This window comes from Colossoma macropomum, unplaced genomic scaffold (genome assembly GCF_904425465.1).
Source record: "Colossoma macropomum unplaced genomic scaffold, Colossoma_macropomum, whole genome shotgun sequence".
NCBI lineage: Eukaryota > Metazoa > Chordata > Actinopteri > Characiformes > Serrasalmidae > Colossoma > Colossoma macropomum.
In genome coordinates this window covers 2,883,038-2,900,308 of record NW_023494789.1, presented here as the reverse complement: position 1 = coordinate 2,900,308, position 17,271 = coordinate 2,883,038, and the positions used below count along the sequence as shown (strand labels likewise).

The 17,271-nt window shown below is 41.2% G+C and overlaps 1 protein-coding gene across 2 annotated transcripts in view; it reads right to left on the bottom strand.

Moving 5' to 3' along the window:
- The window catches only part of LOC118807731 (protein unc-80 homolog), a 60,089-nt gene extending 50,303 nt beyond the window's left edge, over window positions 1-9,786 (bottom strand). For both annotated transcript variants that reach the window (XM_036569784.1, XM_036569785.1), the window contains exons 1-11: window positions 9,533-9,786; window positions 9,068-9,116; window positions 7,541-7,697; window positions 6,535-6,824; window positions 6,244-6,367; window positions 4,815-4,879; window positions 4,552-4,682; window positions 3,044-3,311; window positions 1,990-2,124; window positions 1,678-1,894; window positions 988-1,119 (exon numbers count right to left, since the gene is read on the bottom strand). In XM_036569784.1, the coding sequence (XP_036425677.1) occupies window positions 988-1,119; window positions 1,678-1,894; window positions 1,990-2,124; window positions 3,044-3,311; window positions 4,552-4,682; window positions 4,815-4,879; window positions 6,244-6,367; window positions 6,535-6,824; window positions 7,541-7,697; window positions 9,068-9,116; window positions 9,533-9,624 (1,660 nt within the window). In that variant the 5' untranslated portion in view covers window positions 9,625-9,786. The remainder of the gene's footprint in view (window positions 1-987; window positions 1,120-1,677; window positions 1,895-1,989; window positions 2,125-3,043; window positions 3,312-4,551; window positions 4,683-4,814; window positions 4,880-6,243; window positions 6,368-6,534; window positions 6,825-7,540; window positions 7,698-9,067; window positions 9,117-9,532) is intronic.
- Window positions 9,787-17,271: the final 7,485 nt, after the last annotated feature.

Sequence of the window (17,271 nt, the reverse complement as noted above, 5' to 3'; positions counted from 1 at the left end):
TTAAAGGCTCAAGCTGGGCACGCAACGCAATTTTAAGCTGCTTTCACACTGAGCGCTGAATGAATGAAAGTTCACCGCTGAAACTCTAATGGAGTTGTGGTCTGAACAAAAAGTGGTCTGAGATCTCGAAGGACCAGAAAGAAAACTGAGTCCTCTTCATAGTTCACTTACATTGTGAACACAAAATGAACTGAGGTCATCTGCAGTTGGTTCCCTTCCAGGTTCATTTTAACAGAACTCCGTTTGGTTCTTTTAAATTGAACTATATGTGAAAACACTGTAAAGCTCTCTCTGCAATGACATATAACTCACATATAACTGCGACTAAACACACGGTTTGCCATTGCTGATCATAAATAAACCAAATGAAAAACAATCTATTTTGACATTAATTAGGCATTTCAATGTATAGCAATACTTCTGACAGCTTTTTAGCAACTCAGCCACTCTCAACAAAGTGATGTATCTACTTTTAACAGTTCTATCTACAGTCTACTTCAGATGGCAGACCTCTTCTGATAAGCCTGTGGAGCTTAGTAAATTAATAATAGATGTTTAAACAGATTACATAGCTACGTAAGCTGCTTGTTTAGCTGCTTGGCTAAGTGATGCTACACACTGCAGCCTTCAATGATAGTTTCAGGATGAGAACCACTGGTTCATAACGCCATGAGTTTCTGGGAAAGCTTGATATTTACAAGTGCTCACCTATGAATTTAGGAGACTTAACATTGTCATAACATTGTCTTTTTTGTGTCCAACGTTTGCTTTTTTAGTTTTGCACTGGAGCTGTGAGGCTATAATGTAGCTAGTAATGGAGACTTATGCCCCTTCCAATTAGCGCTGTGCAAATTGCATGCCTAAATTGTTACATATAACACATAATATATAATATTTATCAATATATTTGACAAATAAACAATGTAAAAAAGGTCAAATTTACTATGTGAGACCACCTGAGAGTCCTAAAGCGTGGAGATGTCTTACCGCCCTCTTTGATGGTGTTGTCACTGTGGCTGTTGGAATGGTCAGGCAAGTTGTGGTGGGAATGTGAGTGTTTTGCTCCAAGACTGTCCATATCTCCTGCTGTGTCTGTGCTGCCTCGGCGAGTGAACTTTCCTTCAAGACAAACCAACAGACACATTTAACACAATCCAACACAGATCCTTGTTTTGACAAGAAGTAAAAACAAATTATGATTATAATAAAAAAACAATGAAATATCACAAAATTTTAAAGCACTTCTGTTCATGTTGAATGAGGAGAAAGTAACTTCTGTGTTTGGGTTCTTCTTCATCTACTGATGCTTATATTACGCAAGTAAATTAAATCTTCAAAGCAGTAATAATAAAATCAAATTTGTACAATTTTCCCTCATTTCAAACACTTTTTGAGTACAAAGTTTGCTTTTTTAGTTTTACCCTGGAGCTGTGAGGCTAATGTAGCTAGTAATGGAAGCTTACACCCCAACAATCAGCACTGTGCAAACCGCATACCTAAATCATTACACAATTTGTTACATAATCTCAAACAGACTTGTTTACACATTAAAATAAACAAAAGTACATCATATTGCTTGAAGATCGAATTTTAACCAAATGTTCTTTTTCAAATTTCATTTCAGCAAATTAGCATCTTAGATCTTAACTCCTGTCATAGCACTAAAAGTGGCATTACCCATGATGGTTGAGGGCCAGCCCCCACGCTCTAGGGGGCGGCGTTCATCACCCAAACCGGAGAAGCTCCCGAATGAGAATGTGCTGCGTGTGGGCGAGACATCCAGGTGGTCCTCGTGCATCAGGAAAGGAACGCCCATACGCCGCTGCCTCTTTTTCCCTGTGTGGTGGAATGGAATGGATCCCTTCCTCTCCCGGTCCTCCCTGCGGTTCTTAAACTAAAGGTGGACAAACGTCTTAAGGTGCTGGTAGGGTACAAAAGAGTTTTCTCATTCTTGAAATGTACAGTAAAGTCCTATATTTGTAAACAAACCTTTTTGAAAATATTCATGCCCATGTCAGACGCGAGGTCTGGGACGGCTGGTCTTCTGAGGTTGGTGATGGATACTTTGGAGAAGGTCTCTGAGCTCAGAGACCTGCCCTCCTCATTGCACTTCAAGGTCATGTCCTGAGGACAGAGAGAGAATGACCATGAAATGTCACAAAACTAAAGCCCAGTCTCATTTCTTACATTTACCCCATTCCTTGTTTTCGAGTGTCGCCTTGCCCCTCTGAACTGAGCTATAAGTTGTAGTGGTTGAAATCGTCCCTCTGAAATGGGACCCTCAAATAAAAAGAGTGTTACTTCATTAACAGCTACCAGCGCTGCTCTGTAGGCGACCCTGCCAGTCTGCAGTGACAGCAGAAGAGGGTAAAGTTCAGCTCCTCACTGCTGGGCTTTAGTTACATTTAGGGCATCATATGCCTTCAAAGAGAGGGGCAATTATTTATTATCGCCCACCCCTAATTCTTCAGTGATATGAAGCTGAAGTCATCAATTCTCTAGCTTCTTGTTCAAATTTTGATCTACCTTAAAAGGTGTAACTGCTGTACCATTTAAGGTGGAACGGGAAATTTAGCTACCCAGACCTCAGCAAACTACTAGCTTGTTATGAAGAAAAGGGCCAAAATACATGGAAATTACATTAAACTAAGATAATACAATTGCTATTGTATTTTTTTAACAGACGAAAAACTCAAATTTGTGGGTTTCTTTGGTCTCTTGTGCAACAAACTTGCTGGTTTTCTTCGTTTTCAACACTCCGTTTGTAGTGTGTCTCTGAAAAACCAGCCATGTAGCCCTAACACTTCGCCCTACCCCTCTATCTCAACAAAAATCGGGACACCAAACCCCTAGACGTACCCCTATCGCACAAAACAAAGGGATAAGGTCTAAGTGGTAGGGGCGAGGGGTGAAATGGGACTGGGCCTAAATCTCTAATGTGTCTGCTCATTATCTTTTTCCAACTGTCACAGACAGGTTACAAACCAAGTAGTATTAACTGTAGACTTATGTCTTGATGCAACAGATCTGCAGTCCAACCTACCTGTGTTTTATGTGTGTTGACCAGAGAGGGTGCTGCAGCTACCATGGAGCTGCTTCGGGGTCGAGGCAGAGGTGCTATGGGCAGTTCGGGGGGCCGCTCAGGCTTCTCCTGTAGTATTTGCCGCAGTCGCTGCAGGTAGAAGATGAGAGCCCAGTGCACCCCCTCTTCTGTCCAATGAGGCTGCAGCAGGCAACGCAGCACTGCTACATCGAAGTATGTAGCATACCTTGCCCGCTGGGACACAGAGAGGCCGCCAGGCGCTGACAATCTATCAGGGACAGGGGAATGAGGAGGGAGAGAGGAAATCAATCTGAGAACAGAGAATCTGTTGAAAAGGAAGTGAGATTTTAAATTCAGTTTGTTTAGCACTGCTGCTCAGCAACTGCGTTAAGCACACACACTAACACGACGCCAGATGGAGTGACGGATTTAGCAGAACTGATCTTATCTAGCAAAGCAATTGCCATGTATGTAAACACCCCTGACGTGATGTTTAGACCACAGGTGTCCAGTCTTATTTGCAAAAGGTCCAGTGTGGCTGCAGGTTTTCATACCAATCAGGCAGGAGCACACCTGATCAGCTGTTGAAGAGTGAGACTAACTGATTAAATGGAGTTAAAAGGAGTTAAATGGAGTTAGAGTGAGGCCCAGTCCCATTTCACCCCTCGCCCCTACCACTCAGCCCTTAGCCCTCTGTTTTGCGCGTTCACGTCTAGGGGTAGGGAGTCCCGACTGTTGTTGAGATAGAGGGGTAGGGCGAAGTGTTTGGGCTACATGACCCTCCAAAGGGAGTTTTTTTCAAAGCCCCCCAACAAAAAAGCTGGCTGAACAATAGACCAAAAAAACGTACAAATGTGAGAATTTTCTCCGTTAAAAATTACGATAACCACTGTATTATCTTAGTTTAATGTCGTTTCAGTGTATTATGGTCGTTTTCTTTGTAATAAGCATAAAAAACTCGCTAATAGCATGCTAATGTCTCGGTAGCTAGCTAGCTAACTTTCCCGTTCCACCTTAAACAGTCCAGCTGTTCTGACACCTGAAGCACCAGAATGTAACTGCTGCACCATTTAAGGTGGAACGGGAAAATCGAACAAGAAGCTGGAGAATATCTGACTTCAGCTTCATATCACTGAATAATTAGCAGGGGGCGATAATTAATAATTGCCCCCTCTTTGAAGGCATATGATGTCCTAAATGTAACTAAAGCCCAGCAGTGAGGAGCTGAACTTTACCCTCCTCTACTGTCACTGCAGACTGGCAGGTCGCCTACAGAGCAGCGCTAGTAGCTGTTAATGAAGTGATGCTCTTTTTATTTGAGGGTCCCATTTCAGAGGGCAAGATTTCAACCATTACCCCTTGTAACCCAGTTCCAGTGGGTTAGGGAGACACTCGAGGGGTAGGGGTAAAAATAAGAAATGGGACTGGGCCTAAGAGTGAGAACTCCTGGTTCAGACATTTCTTCTCCACAAATGTTTCACACTTGCAGCCCAGTTTTGCACGCTCACTTCTTCTGGGAGAGGCCTCTCTCGAATGGCTGCTGTGAGGAGCCTCCTCTCTCCACTGAGTTGCCACGGCGACAGCTCTGGCCTGTCACCGAAGGGGAGGAGGAGTCTGACTGGGCTGATTCACACACCACCTGGGAGTCAGACAGGAAGCCAGATCACATGACAGTAGCTGTGAAATCACATTTCTTCATTGTGAGAGGAAATAACTCTCCACTGGGATCTAAAAAACTGGGGAGGGCTGTGCAGATGCTCCAAAGACCTACCGTCGAGCAGGGGTTGCTGGTGCCACAGGGGCTGCACTGGTTATTCACCAGAGAGTTCCTCTTTGCTGTGGATGTTGAAAGGAAGGTACATGTTTGACAATCTGAGGTTGCACTGTGATGATACAACACTTTAAGGCTACGTTCACACAGCAGGTAAAAGTGGCCCAAATCTGATTTTCTTACCAAATCTGATTTTTTTGTTTGGCTGTTCACAATATCTTTTAAATGTGATCTGTATGCGACATCAGTCTGAATAGATCAGCTCCTAAACTGAGGCGCATGCACAAAAGAACAGAGCTTGAAGCTGCTTCATGCGGCTCATCCAGAGGTAAACAGTCATGACGATGAATGAACGCCAGCCGCTCCCAGAGGATCAGCTTCATCTTCACCAGCATCACAGGAGCCATCATGAAGCTTCACTGACTGACAGCTGGGCTCATCACCCAGAATGTGTTCGAGCCGTAAAAAGGGCGCGGTCACTTCTTTGGTTTCTCGTCCTCGGATTCTTTAAACTTTGCTTTCGGACTTTTTAACTGTTCTTTGACGCTGCAGCCTCGTTCTCCTGCGGCCGCGTTCGGACATTTCTTTCTAAATCTCCTCTAACACAGAGCGGTTGCGATGAGTCTCTTCTAATTTTCTGGGACAACAAAATCAGCCTAAATGTTTCTGAAATCTCAGCAGCGGGAAATTGTGACGAATGTCGAGTTGGATTGACGTAAAAGTTACACGAATTCCGATCTGGCTGTTCAGGCTGAGTCGCACTGCATATCGGATACGTATCGGATTTCAGTACCACATAAGAAAGCGTCTCAAAACAGAACTGAAAATGTCAGATTCAGTATGTTTATCTGTTCACACTGAAACACAGACACACATCTGTGTCACATATGAAGAAAAAGATCAGATTTGGGCCACTTTTACCTGCTGTGTGAACAAAGCCTTTATTGAAAGGAATAGTTTGATGAAAAACAAATGTCCTTAAATTTCCTCATATACCAAAAATAGTTGATGAGCACCTTTTGTGCCACATTTGGTATCCAAAGTTTTGTTTATCACTGAAGATACAAGGCTAATGTAGCCATCAAAAATGGAAGTTTATAGCCCACATTTTCCAGACAGACTTACTTGCATGACTTCTGATACTATGACATTTTTTTATCCTTAAAAATTAACAAAAGCTCACAGTTGAAACAGTGGCAAAACAAATCTTGAAGCCATTTTTTAAGCTCCCATTATTTGTTAGCTATGCAAAACAAAAGAAGCAGAATTCAGACACCAAACATGTCTCAGCTTACCGACTATGTTTAATGGAAGTGGAAATATTACGCTGATTTTTTCTGCTGCCGTGAAAGGACCAAGAGTCGTCTGGTATGTTTTTGACGCTAAAAGTTTTTACTGCAACTCATTATGGACACAAAAGCGATCTCACCAGTAACAATGTTCCGCATTGGCTTGATGAGAGCAGAGAAGGCGGGAACATCGGGCTGGCGGTGCTCCCACATTGGCTGCCAAATGATAAGTCCACTAGCTAATCGAAAGGTGAGATCAGACTCCTGCCAAATACAAAATGTTGAACATCAGTGAAATTTACAGTCACCTACATACTTGACATAAACATTACACTGAATAAAGAACTGTCAGAACAGACTGATAGTAGAATATGGAAAAAATAAGTAGCAAGGTATCCAATATAAACAGTATCCAGAAGTTCAGGACCAACCTTGATGCGGTGTATGAGAGGAGCGAAGAGAAATACGAAAAGCTCCACAGTGGCCATGTTCTTGTGGTAAAGCTTGGCACGGGCGTACTCGTTCTCTTCAGGGGTGCTGCCACTCCGCTCAAGATTTCCTTGGTTGCCCAAGGGCTGCAGAAAGGCACTGCTGCCGCTACTGCCCCCTCCAGACCAGCCATGTCCCAGGTCCTGGTGGCACTCCTGGGCAGCCTCCAGCAGCATCCAGTGAAGAGTGTGGAGTAGTTTGGTCTCGGCTACACCGAGCTTGTCCTGGTGCCCTGGTGGCGACAGTGCTCAAGGTTCATATCTTGGTTTCAGACAAAAGCAAGCAAATAAGATAAGCAAGCGAAGAGAAAATAGGCTTTGCTTTTACATACCAGACTCCAAAAATACTTTTATAGGAGTACTATCATTTTAAAATGACAAGCCAGAGTCGAATCTCCAATATCTTGTGAAATAATCCTTCACGATCCTGTTCCATATCGCTGCTGTCGAAGGAAACATTGTATCTACATTTTTGTCGTTTTTCAGTTTTTGACATGATTTGAAAATGCTGGTTGTCCTTTACACAGTGCGTAAATTTCATGATGAATGGACCAAAAGAAACGGCTCAAAATGACTTGGAAAAAGGTCTGGTTCCATTGACTTACATTGAAAGTAAAGTAGGTTTTTTCCTTCTCCTGTAAAGTTACCATTTTGGAGATACAAGATTTTCTTCCAACAGCAGCGATATTTTGATACTGTCTCTGTTATAACACACCTAATAATGCTGATCAATCTTTCCCCAGTTTATATGGATGTGTTAGAGCATGGAAAACAACAGGACAAAGGCTGGGAACCACTGCTATAAACTCTATAAACACCATCTAGCCAGCAATAACCTCAAGAGCAGGGGCATGGTGCTTCCTTTGACTCCCAGATCTCACTTAAACAAGAACAACCAAACTGGATTTATCCTACCACATCGGTATGTACATCAGTTTTGGGTTTATACCTAGCTTGTTGCGGTTGGACAGGAGGATGGAGGTGCAGTGGAGGACATGAGGCAGCGCTGCCTGCACCAGCTCCCAGCGTGAGATGCTCTGGATGGCCTCAGTGAGAGCTGGAGAGAGTCCATGGAGCTTATTCTCCACCAGCACACGCTCAAAAGACTGGGAGAGGAACACAGAGATTTTCAGGTTATCAAACAGCAATGGCTACCCACCTCTTACCTCTCCAAGTTATTACAAGAATTCCAAATCCAGATTTCAGAGTGATAAGTAGCAAAACCATAGTACAGCCAACAGATTGAGTTATTCATTCGTAAATATACCTTATATTATGTCGCTGCTGTCGGAACAAAACCTGCTATTTCCATTTTTCAGTTTTTGACATAATTTGAAAATGCATGTTGTCTTGGTCAATTGAGTTGCAAAAAAAATAAAGTATGTTTTTCCCTTCTCCTGTAAAGTTAACACTGGGGAGATACGAAGTTTTACTTCAACGACAGCAGCGATATGTAACTGGGCCAACAACTGGTAGAACATCTTAATGGCATACATTCAGCATACATCAACATAAGAACTAAAGATTTTTTTGGGGTGGGGGGGTACTATTAACCTAAAAATCCATCGTAGGACATGATGATTCATTACAAAACACAGAATACCAAACAAGGGGGTTAAAACAAATTAACCTCTTCAACTCGAGGCCACCGGTGGTTCCAAAACACACTTCGTCATATTCTTCATAACCTTCATATTTCATAAGCTACATTCTAAAGGTGGGGGTCGTATGAGAGCTGTAACTGTCTTCTTTCCAGTCAAATAGGTGGGTGATGTCATTTTAAACCCTTATAATAAAAGAAGCTGAACTCACAATTTTTTTCTGCTGAAAGTCGACCCATTTTTCCACAAATCTGAGCTATAAACTATAAACAGATGGCGTCTCTTCAGTGATCTGCTCTGTAAACATTATTTTTATAAAATAATACAAAGAGTGTCCAAGATTTTTGGCTTTCAGCAGTGAACTGTAAGCAAATAGCAATATGTGTATCATAAAACACATGTTCTGTTCATTTGAGTGGAGCTTTTACCCCCCAAAAAATAAATAAATAAATATACATTTAAATTTATTTCATGCAGTTACTGAATAATTTGCCTTACGATTAGGGCATGTAAATTCAGATTGGAAAAAAAACCAAAATATACCCTGGTAATAAGTTAGAAGTACAATATAAACACACAGACACACACATAACTGGATGTGATATGCTGAACTGATATACACATTTAAATCAATTAATTTCAATTCATTATTTTTTTTACAGTTTGTGTTCATTTTATTAAGTAAATGTGCAACTCCATCAAAATTTTGCAATTTTAAAAACTGCCATTTTACAATTACATGGAACTGATCAAACGACATTACTGTCTGTCCAAAATAAGTGATACGACAGGGACAGAAGCCTGAGGTGTAATGAGCGGAGATTAGGGATGGGTGAGGGGAACCAATCTCCCTGATGAGCGCTGTTATTACTCACCACACAGGAGGCTTCATACTGCTTCCCTAGCTTCGGTCTCAAAAAGGCACTGAAACGGACAAAACACACATTCTCTCAGACCGGTCAGCGTTCTACAGTGAAACTGTACAACCAGTGCATAAGAACAAGAAGAGTCACAGCCTGAATTTGACGAGCTGTCATGTAATAAACGTTCGCCTGCGGTGTGAAATACTCGGATGACATTCAGTGGGAGATGTTTTTCAAACGTTTCCCTCACATTTTGAACGTTCAGTGTTCTCACATATTTTATCTCTGCCTAAAAAACAGCGAAAACACCGGTGCGTGGAAAAGATGACGCACAAGTCAGCTCTGCAGGAGAGCCTCGAGCTGATATTCAGAGCTCGAGATGAAGCCACCGAAAATCTCGGGTTCTCTCCGTGTGGGCGGCCGCGGAGGAACCGACCCCGTCTGAAAACACCTGTTATGCCTCGTTTCATCTCTGACCTGGTCTGTCTCCAGAGGAAGGTCTGAATAGGGAACGGTATCCCTCGGCAGTTCTCCTGCTCGCTGTCGTCCAGGCTTTTCCTCTTCACCATCTTCACCCAGCGGCTCAGCGCAAAAAGGATGGAGCGAACGGCCCGTAAAAAGGGCTTTTCCCCGCGTCCACGGACACGGACACTGCTTACATGTCGAGAAAATGGCCGCAGGTGGGGATGCGTGCCGGTTTTGCCACCACCGCTTTGAGCTATGAGGTGAAATATTACAGCGGTGGCAGCGATGAGTGACTCCGAGTCGCCTCTTAAAGGCGCAGTACGCGCAGCCTGTGTTTGGGGGTGGTGGGGGTGGTGGGGTGAGGGGGGGGGGCGGTCGTACTATGCTGTAAACGTCTGAATACTGAATGCAGCCTCCTAAATGTACTAAATTACAATACATAAAAAAGTAACGTATTCACAGTACATTTAGAGTTCTTAAAGGGGAACTCCACCGATTTTGCAAAATTACTGCTCTTTCAATGGTTTAGATGTGAGCAAAATCATTCAGAGTGGTTTGGCGTGAAATGTACGGAGCCCCGCTGGTGACATCCTGTATAAATAAATATAATGCGTGGCCACGAGTTAGTAAGACATGGGAAAGAGATGATGAAGTCGTGGCCACGACTTAGTAAGCCGTGATCTCGTTCCCACGCCTTACTAAGTCATGGCCACGACTTTTCGCTTTCCGTAGTTCCACTGTTGTTATATAATAAATACAGTAATAAATTAATAAACTGGGCCGTGAACGCGGCGTTTAATATGTTTTAATGTTCGCAGTTCCTTCACCAAATTATAGTTCCTTAACGAGCAGCTTGTTGCTACGTCAGAGTAACGAGCTCCGCCCACTCGCTGCACAGCCGGCAGTTCGTTCTCCAGCTCCTCACACTTACCCCTACCCCTTGTTTTCGAGTGTCACCCTAACCCCTTAGAACTGAGTTACAGGGTAGTGGTTGAAATCTTCCCTCTGAAATGGGACCCTCAAATAAAAAGAGCATCACTTCATTAACAGCTACCAGCGCTGCTCTGTAGGCGACCCTGCCAGTCTGCAGTGACAGCAGAGGAGGGTAAAGTTCAGCTCCTCACTGCTGGGCTTTAGTTACATTTAGGGCATCATATGCCTTCAAAGAGGGGGGCAATTATTTATTATCACCCACCCCTAATTCTTCAGTGATATGAAGCTGAAGTCAGATATTCTCCAGCTTCTTGTTCGATTTTCCCGTTCCACCTTAAATGGTGCAGCAGTTACATTCTGGTGCTTCAGGCGTCAGAACTGCTGGATTATTTAAGGTGGAACGGGAAAGTTAGCTAGCTAGCTACCGAGACATTAGCATGCTATTAGCGTTTTTTTAATGCTTGTTATGAAGAAAACGACCAAAATACGTTGAAACGACATTAAACTAAGATAATACAGTGGTTATCATAATTTTTTAACAGAGAAAATTCTCACATTTGTGTGTTTCTTTGGTCTCTTGTTCTCCATTTTGCCGGTTTTTCTTTTTTCTCATAACTCTCTGTTTGGAGTCTCTGAAAAAACTCCGTTTGGAGGGTGTTTATAGATGTACACACACATCTATAAATTTACAAACACATACTATATACATAATATATTTAGACCTCTTACAGACCTCTAGTTCTTCATCAGTGGTCACAGGACGCAGTTGGCTGGATATTTTTGGTTGGTGGACTATTCTCAGTCCAGCAGTGACACATTTGGCACCCAAATAATACATATTCTGTGTTGGTCCTGTGGGCTTCCTTACCAATGAAGAACAGGGTAAAAGGGAGCTGATGAAGTTTGCAGGGAAACAGATGAACTACGGTCTGTAATTGTAGAACTAAAAAGTTAATTTATGGTCAGTGGAGCTGATAAAATGGGCACTGAGTGTAGAAACAAGGAGGTGTGCTTAATGAAGTGACCAGTCGTTGTACAGATCATCCTGAACTGTGATGAGCTTCTTGAAGTGTCTGTTCAGGCTGTACTGATCTACTATCGGAGAGAGAACCCGAAGAGCATCTTATGTGTGTTGGTGAGCCCTCTGGTGGCCTGAATGGGTTCTGCACCACAGGCTGCATTAAACGTGTCGCCCTTGTTGAGGCCACAGTCACAGATAGAACCCCATCTTATGGTGCTATTTGTGAGTGCATCAGTGTGTGCATATATGTTCTCTAAAGAACCTTTAAGATATGATAATGTAGAGAGCCTTTATAAAGTTTAAAGAAGCAATGCATGCATGGGTTGTATATCAATTTAATTGTTCTTTCTAGAACCTTTACATTATGTGGAGGTTCTTTAAAAGGTTCTTCACACTCACATCTCATTTACAAAAAATATTATTTAGAGAAACACTCAGATTCTATAAAAATCTAAATTGGGGGTTGTTCTTAATGGAGGAACAGACGTTACTGTCTTATAATTGTTGAACTGCAGCTGTTGAGGAATTTCACATGAAGTCAAACCAGATCATTACACAATAACTCATCCTGGAACCCTGAATTTTTGACAGTCTTTGATTTCACCAAAATTCTGGAAGCAAGTCTGTTGCTTCCAGAACAATGGAAGTGAAACACAATTTAGCACATCTGCCTCTCCAATGTCCTGAATTTAGACAGTTCTGCTAAAAGCAGCTGCTCACTGCTATAAATACTGAATTTTGAACATGCATATTTGATGCACTTCTCCAAGACTGTGATGTTTCCAACCGTGAAAATTAAGTGCCACCCTGTTCAGACTTTTACATGTTTACTGTCAGACTGTGATTTTGTACAGTTAACATAATATATAATATTAATAATAATAATAATATTCTGACTATATGCTATAAAACTGCCTTCTATGCTTTTATTTTATTTTATTCTATTTATTTGAATGAGCAGGTGTCCACGTTCAGTCAACAGCTGGTTCAAGCTGACACTTTTCCTCGTTTACGAAAGGTCTTAGTAAAAGCTGCAGCAACCCTGGAGAAGAAGGACTTCCCCTAACGAGCTACGAGAAAAGAAAGAAGACAATTATGCATCAAATTAGCGTGTAAACTGATGTTCAAAGGATATAGGTTTTAAAAAAATGGAACAGAGTTTTATGCAGTAGAAATCTATCATGTTAAACACTGAAAATACATTTAATACGATCGAATTCGGTTTGATCATTTAATACCTCATTATTGGGCCGTCTCAACTAAACCTGTAACTTCACTATACAGAATGTAAAACAGAAGTGCTGTGTGATGCTATATTGGTCAAATTAGTGTTTCTAGCTGCTGTTGTGTCTTAAACTGAGGTTTGAGAGATGAATACTAAAATAATTACCTGTTGGAATCGACTTTTCCTTCCTTAACCCTTAGAAACCTAAAATTTTGGGGATTTTTTTGGTATTTTTAGGGTCAATTGCAGTAGCAATTATAAAGTATTTACATGTGACAGTCACACATGCCATATGTTGTTATTTTCAGGAGACCCTGGGCTGCTCAGATATGCCATTGTTTGACATGTAAATGCTAAAAGAATTATTATATCTTTATGAATTTGGGTCATTTCTGATCAAAAATTTACCTAGCGCCTGCTAAATTTTGTATTTTTTTAATTATACAGATCTTGAAAACAAGTGCAGTTGTAGTTATCTTTTCAGAAATTGTTAGTTTGGAGTGTCTGTGAGCTGAAAGTGCAATCATTTTGATGGTGATTCTATTTTTTATTATGAGTAAAAATAAAAATTAGCATAAGGCAGACATGTTTTTTTATTGATTTTCTTTCCTCTTGGATTCAGGCTCAGTGCTAAAACTCTGATACACAGCAAGAAAGCCTTTATTTTTAATTACAAATTGAGTTGCATATTTAATATCAGATATTTTTAATACTCAAAATCAATGTAAACTGAAAGCCCTTTGTTTATAATAAGAACGCTAAAAGCAGAGATGTAATATAACAGTAGTGAGTGGGTTTGGGTGATTTTGGAGCTGGATTGCTGGCTGATGGACGGTCACAGGTGGGTGATATCACTCTGGATGGTGAGGCAGAGTCTGATGAGTGATCTGATGTATGAATCATGTTGCTGTTTTAACCTTTTGTTGGAATATGAAGGCCAAACAGCAGAGCAATAATATCAGGATTTTAGGTGATTTTACAAGCCGAATTACTCACTGATGCTGATGTCACAGCTTGATGATGTCATACTTGCTAGTTAGGGGCAGGCCTGCTGATATGTGGATCATGTTTGTATCTTAAACCGTTCTGAAGTTATGAAGTGACCTACCGTTTTGCCGGGTCCTAAGGGTTAAGTCCTCTGAGGGGTCACTTATGGAGTCCATCCGTTTTACCTGTGTTGTATTACTATCAGACTCCAGGACATATGAGAGCAGACGAGATGGGGCGACGGTGAACTCATCCGAGTCAGTCTCAATGATGACATGATTGGGCAGTTTGACAGGTAAGCTGTCACTGCTTTGAGAGGATACAGACTGCGCTTGGCTGATCCCACAGCAAGAAATACAGCTTCAGAATCGCTGGAATCGTCTCCTTCCAGTCATCCTCACAGAGCAACCTACAGTTTTTGACTGTGATTCCTGAGCAGCTCCACATCTTGTTTCTTCCTTCACATGTTGCTGACAAACTCCATGATCCAACACTTTACCAGGAATAACTAGGTCACTAAGAGAATCGTGATGTGTGTCAGATGATCTTGAGAGCTCCCGCATAAACGGATCCAGATTTTCTTCCAAAGACTGCAGAGATTGTTTTGTTATAAGCTCTGCAGAGTCTTTGCCTTCAGAGAGAGCTAGAATGTCCATAATGCTCTCAATAACGAGGGGAAAGGGGAGCAAACGATTTGCCTACTGTTAAAGTACTGTTACTATATTTGGTGCCTTTTTGGTCTAAACCCCATGTGTCAAACACAAGGCCCACGGGCCAGATCAGGCCCACGACACAGTCCTATCTGACCCACAAAAGTATTTTAATTCTCTATTAATATTAGCCTGTTTCACAAAGCTCCGCACTACAGCGATAACACCACGATCTTACACAATTACACACAGTTCCACACCAGTCATTTCAACAAATGCATTTCAGCTGCAGTTCAACCAAAATAAACACCTGACGTCAGCTCAGAAACTGAGCCCGAGTCTTAATGAACCTGCAGCAAAGAAAAGATGCCGGGTGTTTAGTTCAAGCAGATAGGTAGGTTTAAAAGGCTCCTGGGTGCATTTAAGATTTGAATATTTCAAATGTCCGTGTAGTATTTCCAGGTCTGTATTTTACTGTTGAAGTTTTTGCACATTTTGAATTAACAGTGGCCAGTTCGGGTTACAGCACAACATTAATTAAAATGAAATAAAACCCTTTCGTTTTTCTGGCCCAAAGATTTGTTGCGGTTTTCTAATATGACCCTTTTATGACCCTGGTTGAGTTTGACAGCCCTGATCCAAACTAAAGATGCTGTTATCAGCATAATGCACTGAAATTAAACAGAAAACAGGAATTAGTATGTAATTATTACTATATGAGTAATAAGTAGATTTCTTTCCCAGCTAATATTTTTGAGTAGAATAAATGTAGTAATTTTGAAAAATACACAGGGAATCAAATGTTTGCTTTGATAGTGGATTCTACCCGGAATGTGGATTCTACCCTGAATGGTTCTGTCAGCTCCACCAGAATATGGCTTTCAGCTTGGTGCTCTTTCTCTAGTGGTCATTAGTGTTATGTTTCCCCCTGCTGGACATTGCTGTTTATTGCAGATGAAGAAGAAACATGCAAAGCTGAATGAGATGGAGAAAAATCAAGCTCTGGAGAATAACCTACTGGTAATGTTTACTTTCTCTCAAAGCTTCAGTAAGTTTGGCCCAATCAACCTCACAAGCGTTTGAATTGATTGTCTCTCTGTCTGCAGCTCAGGAGAGCAGCGAAAGCATCCAGAGCTTCACAAGAGCTCTGGATAAAAAGGAGAGAGACTACCAGCAGACTCTGGAGACGTCACAGAGGGATCACACCTTGAGGGCTAAACTGTTGGAGGATGAAGTCCAGCTGGTACAGCAGTTCTCAGTTTGCCGCTCTCTTAGTTTTTTGTTATTCAGTTTTTTTCAGGAATTTGTGGTCACATTCATGCAAATTCAACCCTTGCTGTATTTGCAAGGGGTCACAATTTTGTCCCATCACAGCATCATTTCCACTGTAAATGTGTAAATGCTGTATGTGCGTTCACATTTATTGTAAGCGTACATCCTTTGTGCAACACGCTGACATGCGAACTGCATGTGTTGTTAGAAAATCCTTATTTTTACAGTGTAAATTGCTTATTATTATATAGTCTGGTTCACACAGTGCTACTGGATGCTCTACTAAAATACGTTTAAGAGCACTTTATTTTACTTCTTTTTCTCATCTTTACCGAATATTTGACTGTAGAAATATGGTGCTTATTTTGAGTACAAGTAGTTTAACTCTGTCATTTCAATATAAAATACTGAAAACTCCTTTTGTGGAACAGCGTTAAAGTCTTTTTAAATCTCTAGTCTGTATGTCTTCATGTTCTTGTTTCTCAGAGATAGTTTACAGTTTATTTCTTGGCTGTTTTTAATCAGGAATGAACTCGGCTACATTCAAAACAGGTTGAATAAATATATCTGGCTCATAATCATCACACATTTCTACAGTTTTATTGTGCACTTTTCCCCTATAGATCACACAAAGTGCTAATGTTCCCATAAATAATGAGAAAAATGCTGCAAAAACAAGCATTTTAGCCTGAAACAATCACAAAAATGGCCATGAGATCCCGATGGGGCTGATTATTATCTGTTTATTAGTTTTGAAGGATTTATAGTGAAAACAAACTGAACAACTAAAATAGCCTCCTTTGGATTTTGATCCTTTTAAAATTTTTATTTTTCCCTCCTGCCTCCAACAATCCTCCCCCATGTTAATCATTGCTAACTCTCACTGTTATTCACCTCCAACGTATCATATGACAACACGTAATACGGTGAAGGCCTATGCACATTCACCTCTCAAGAGCATGAATTAGAGCTGTATGATGTAAAAAGGTTCTACTGTTAAATTTATATTGTGTTATAATGTGATTTGCCTTGCAGTATAAAGACACACAGTACACACACTGTGACATGTTTAGCCTGCATTATCCAAAAAATGTATTTTGTTGGATCGCATGAACACCTCGATTCACCCAAACGTCCTTAGAAACGCGCAGCTGGAGCTGTGATTGGTCAAGATACTCACAGCACACAACAAAAACACTGATTTTGTTTAGAGGGCTCATTTGCATGTTGCAACCTTTTGCAGCGCTTGGATGAAAACATTTTCTGAATATCTCCATCTTTCCCACCCAGTGAGAGACAGTCCATCATTGTGTTCCCTCATGGACTCCAATTTTGGACAGTTTAGCCGTATTTATTGTGCTTATGTAAGAAAGCCTAAAACACTCTGGCTGAGTCATGTGATGATCAAAGAATCGTCTCATTGTGTTCTTGTCCACAAGCGGTTTGGTTTGGGCGCTTCGAAGTCTTAGATAACTTTTTTAGGATCTGATTTAAGATCTTTGTGTGTGTCTTTTTGTACATGTTTCAGAACAGGAACCTGAGAAAAACAGTAAATGCAGTGCCAGATTAGTCCAGACTTTGTTTTTCATGTTTTAAAACCGAAAGAATAAAAGCATTTATTTTTGTTTCCTGTGGTTGAAGTTGGTGTGGGGCTTAGAGTTAG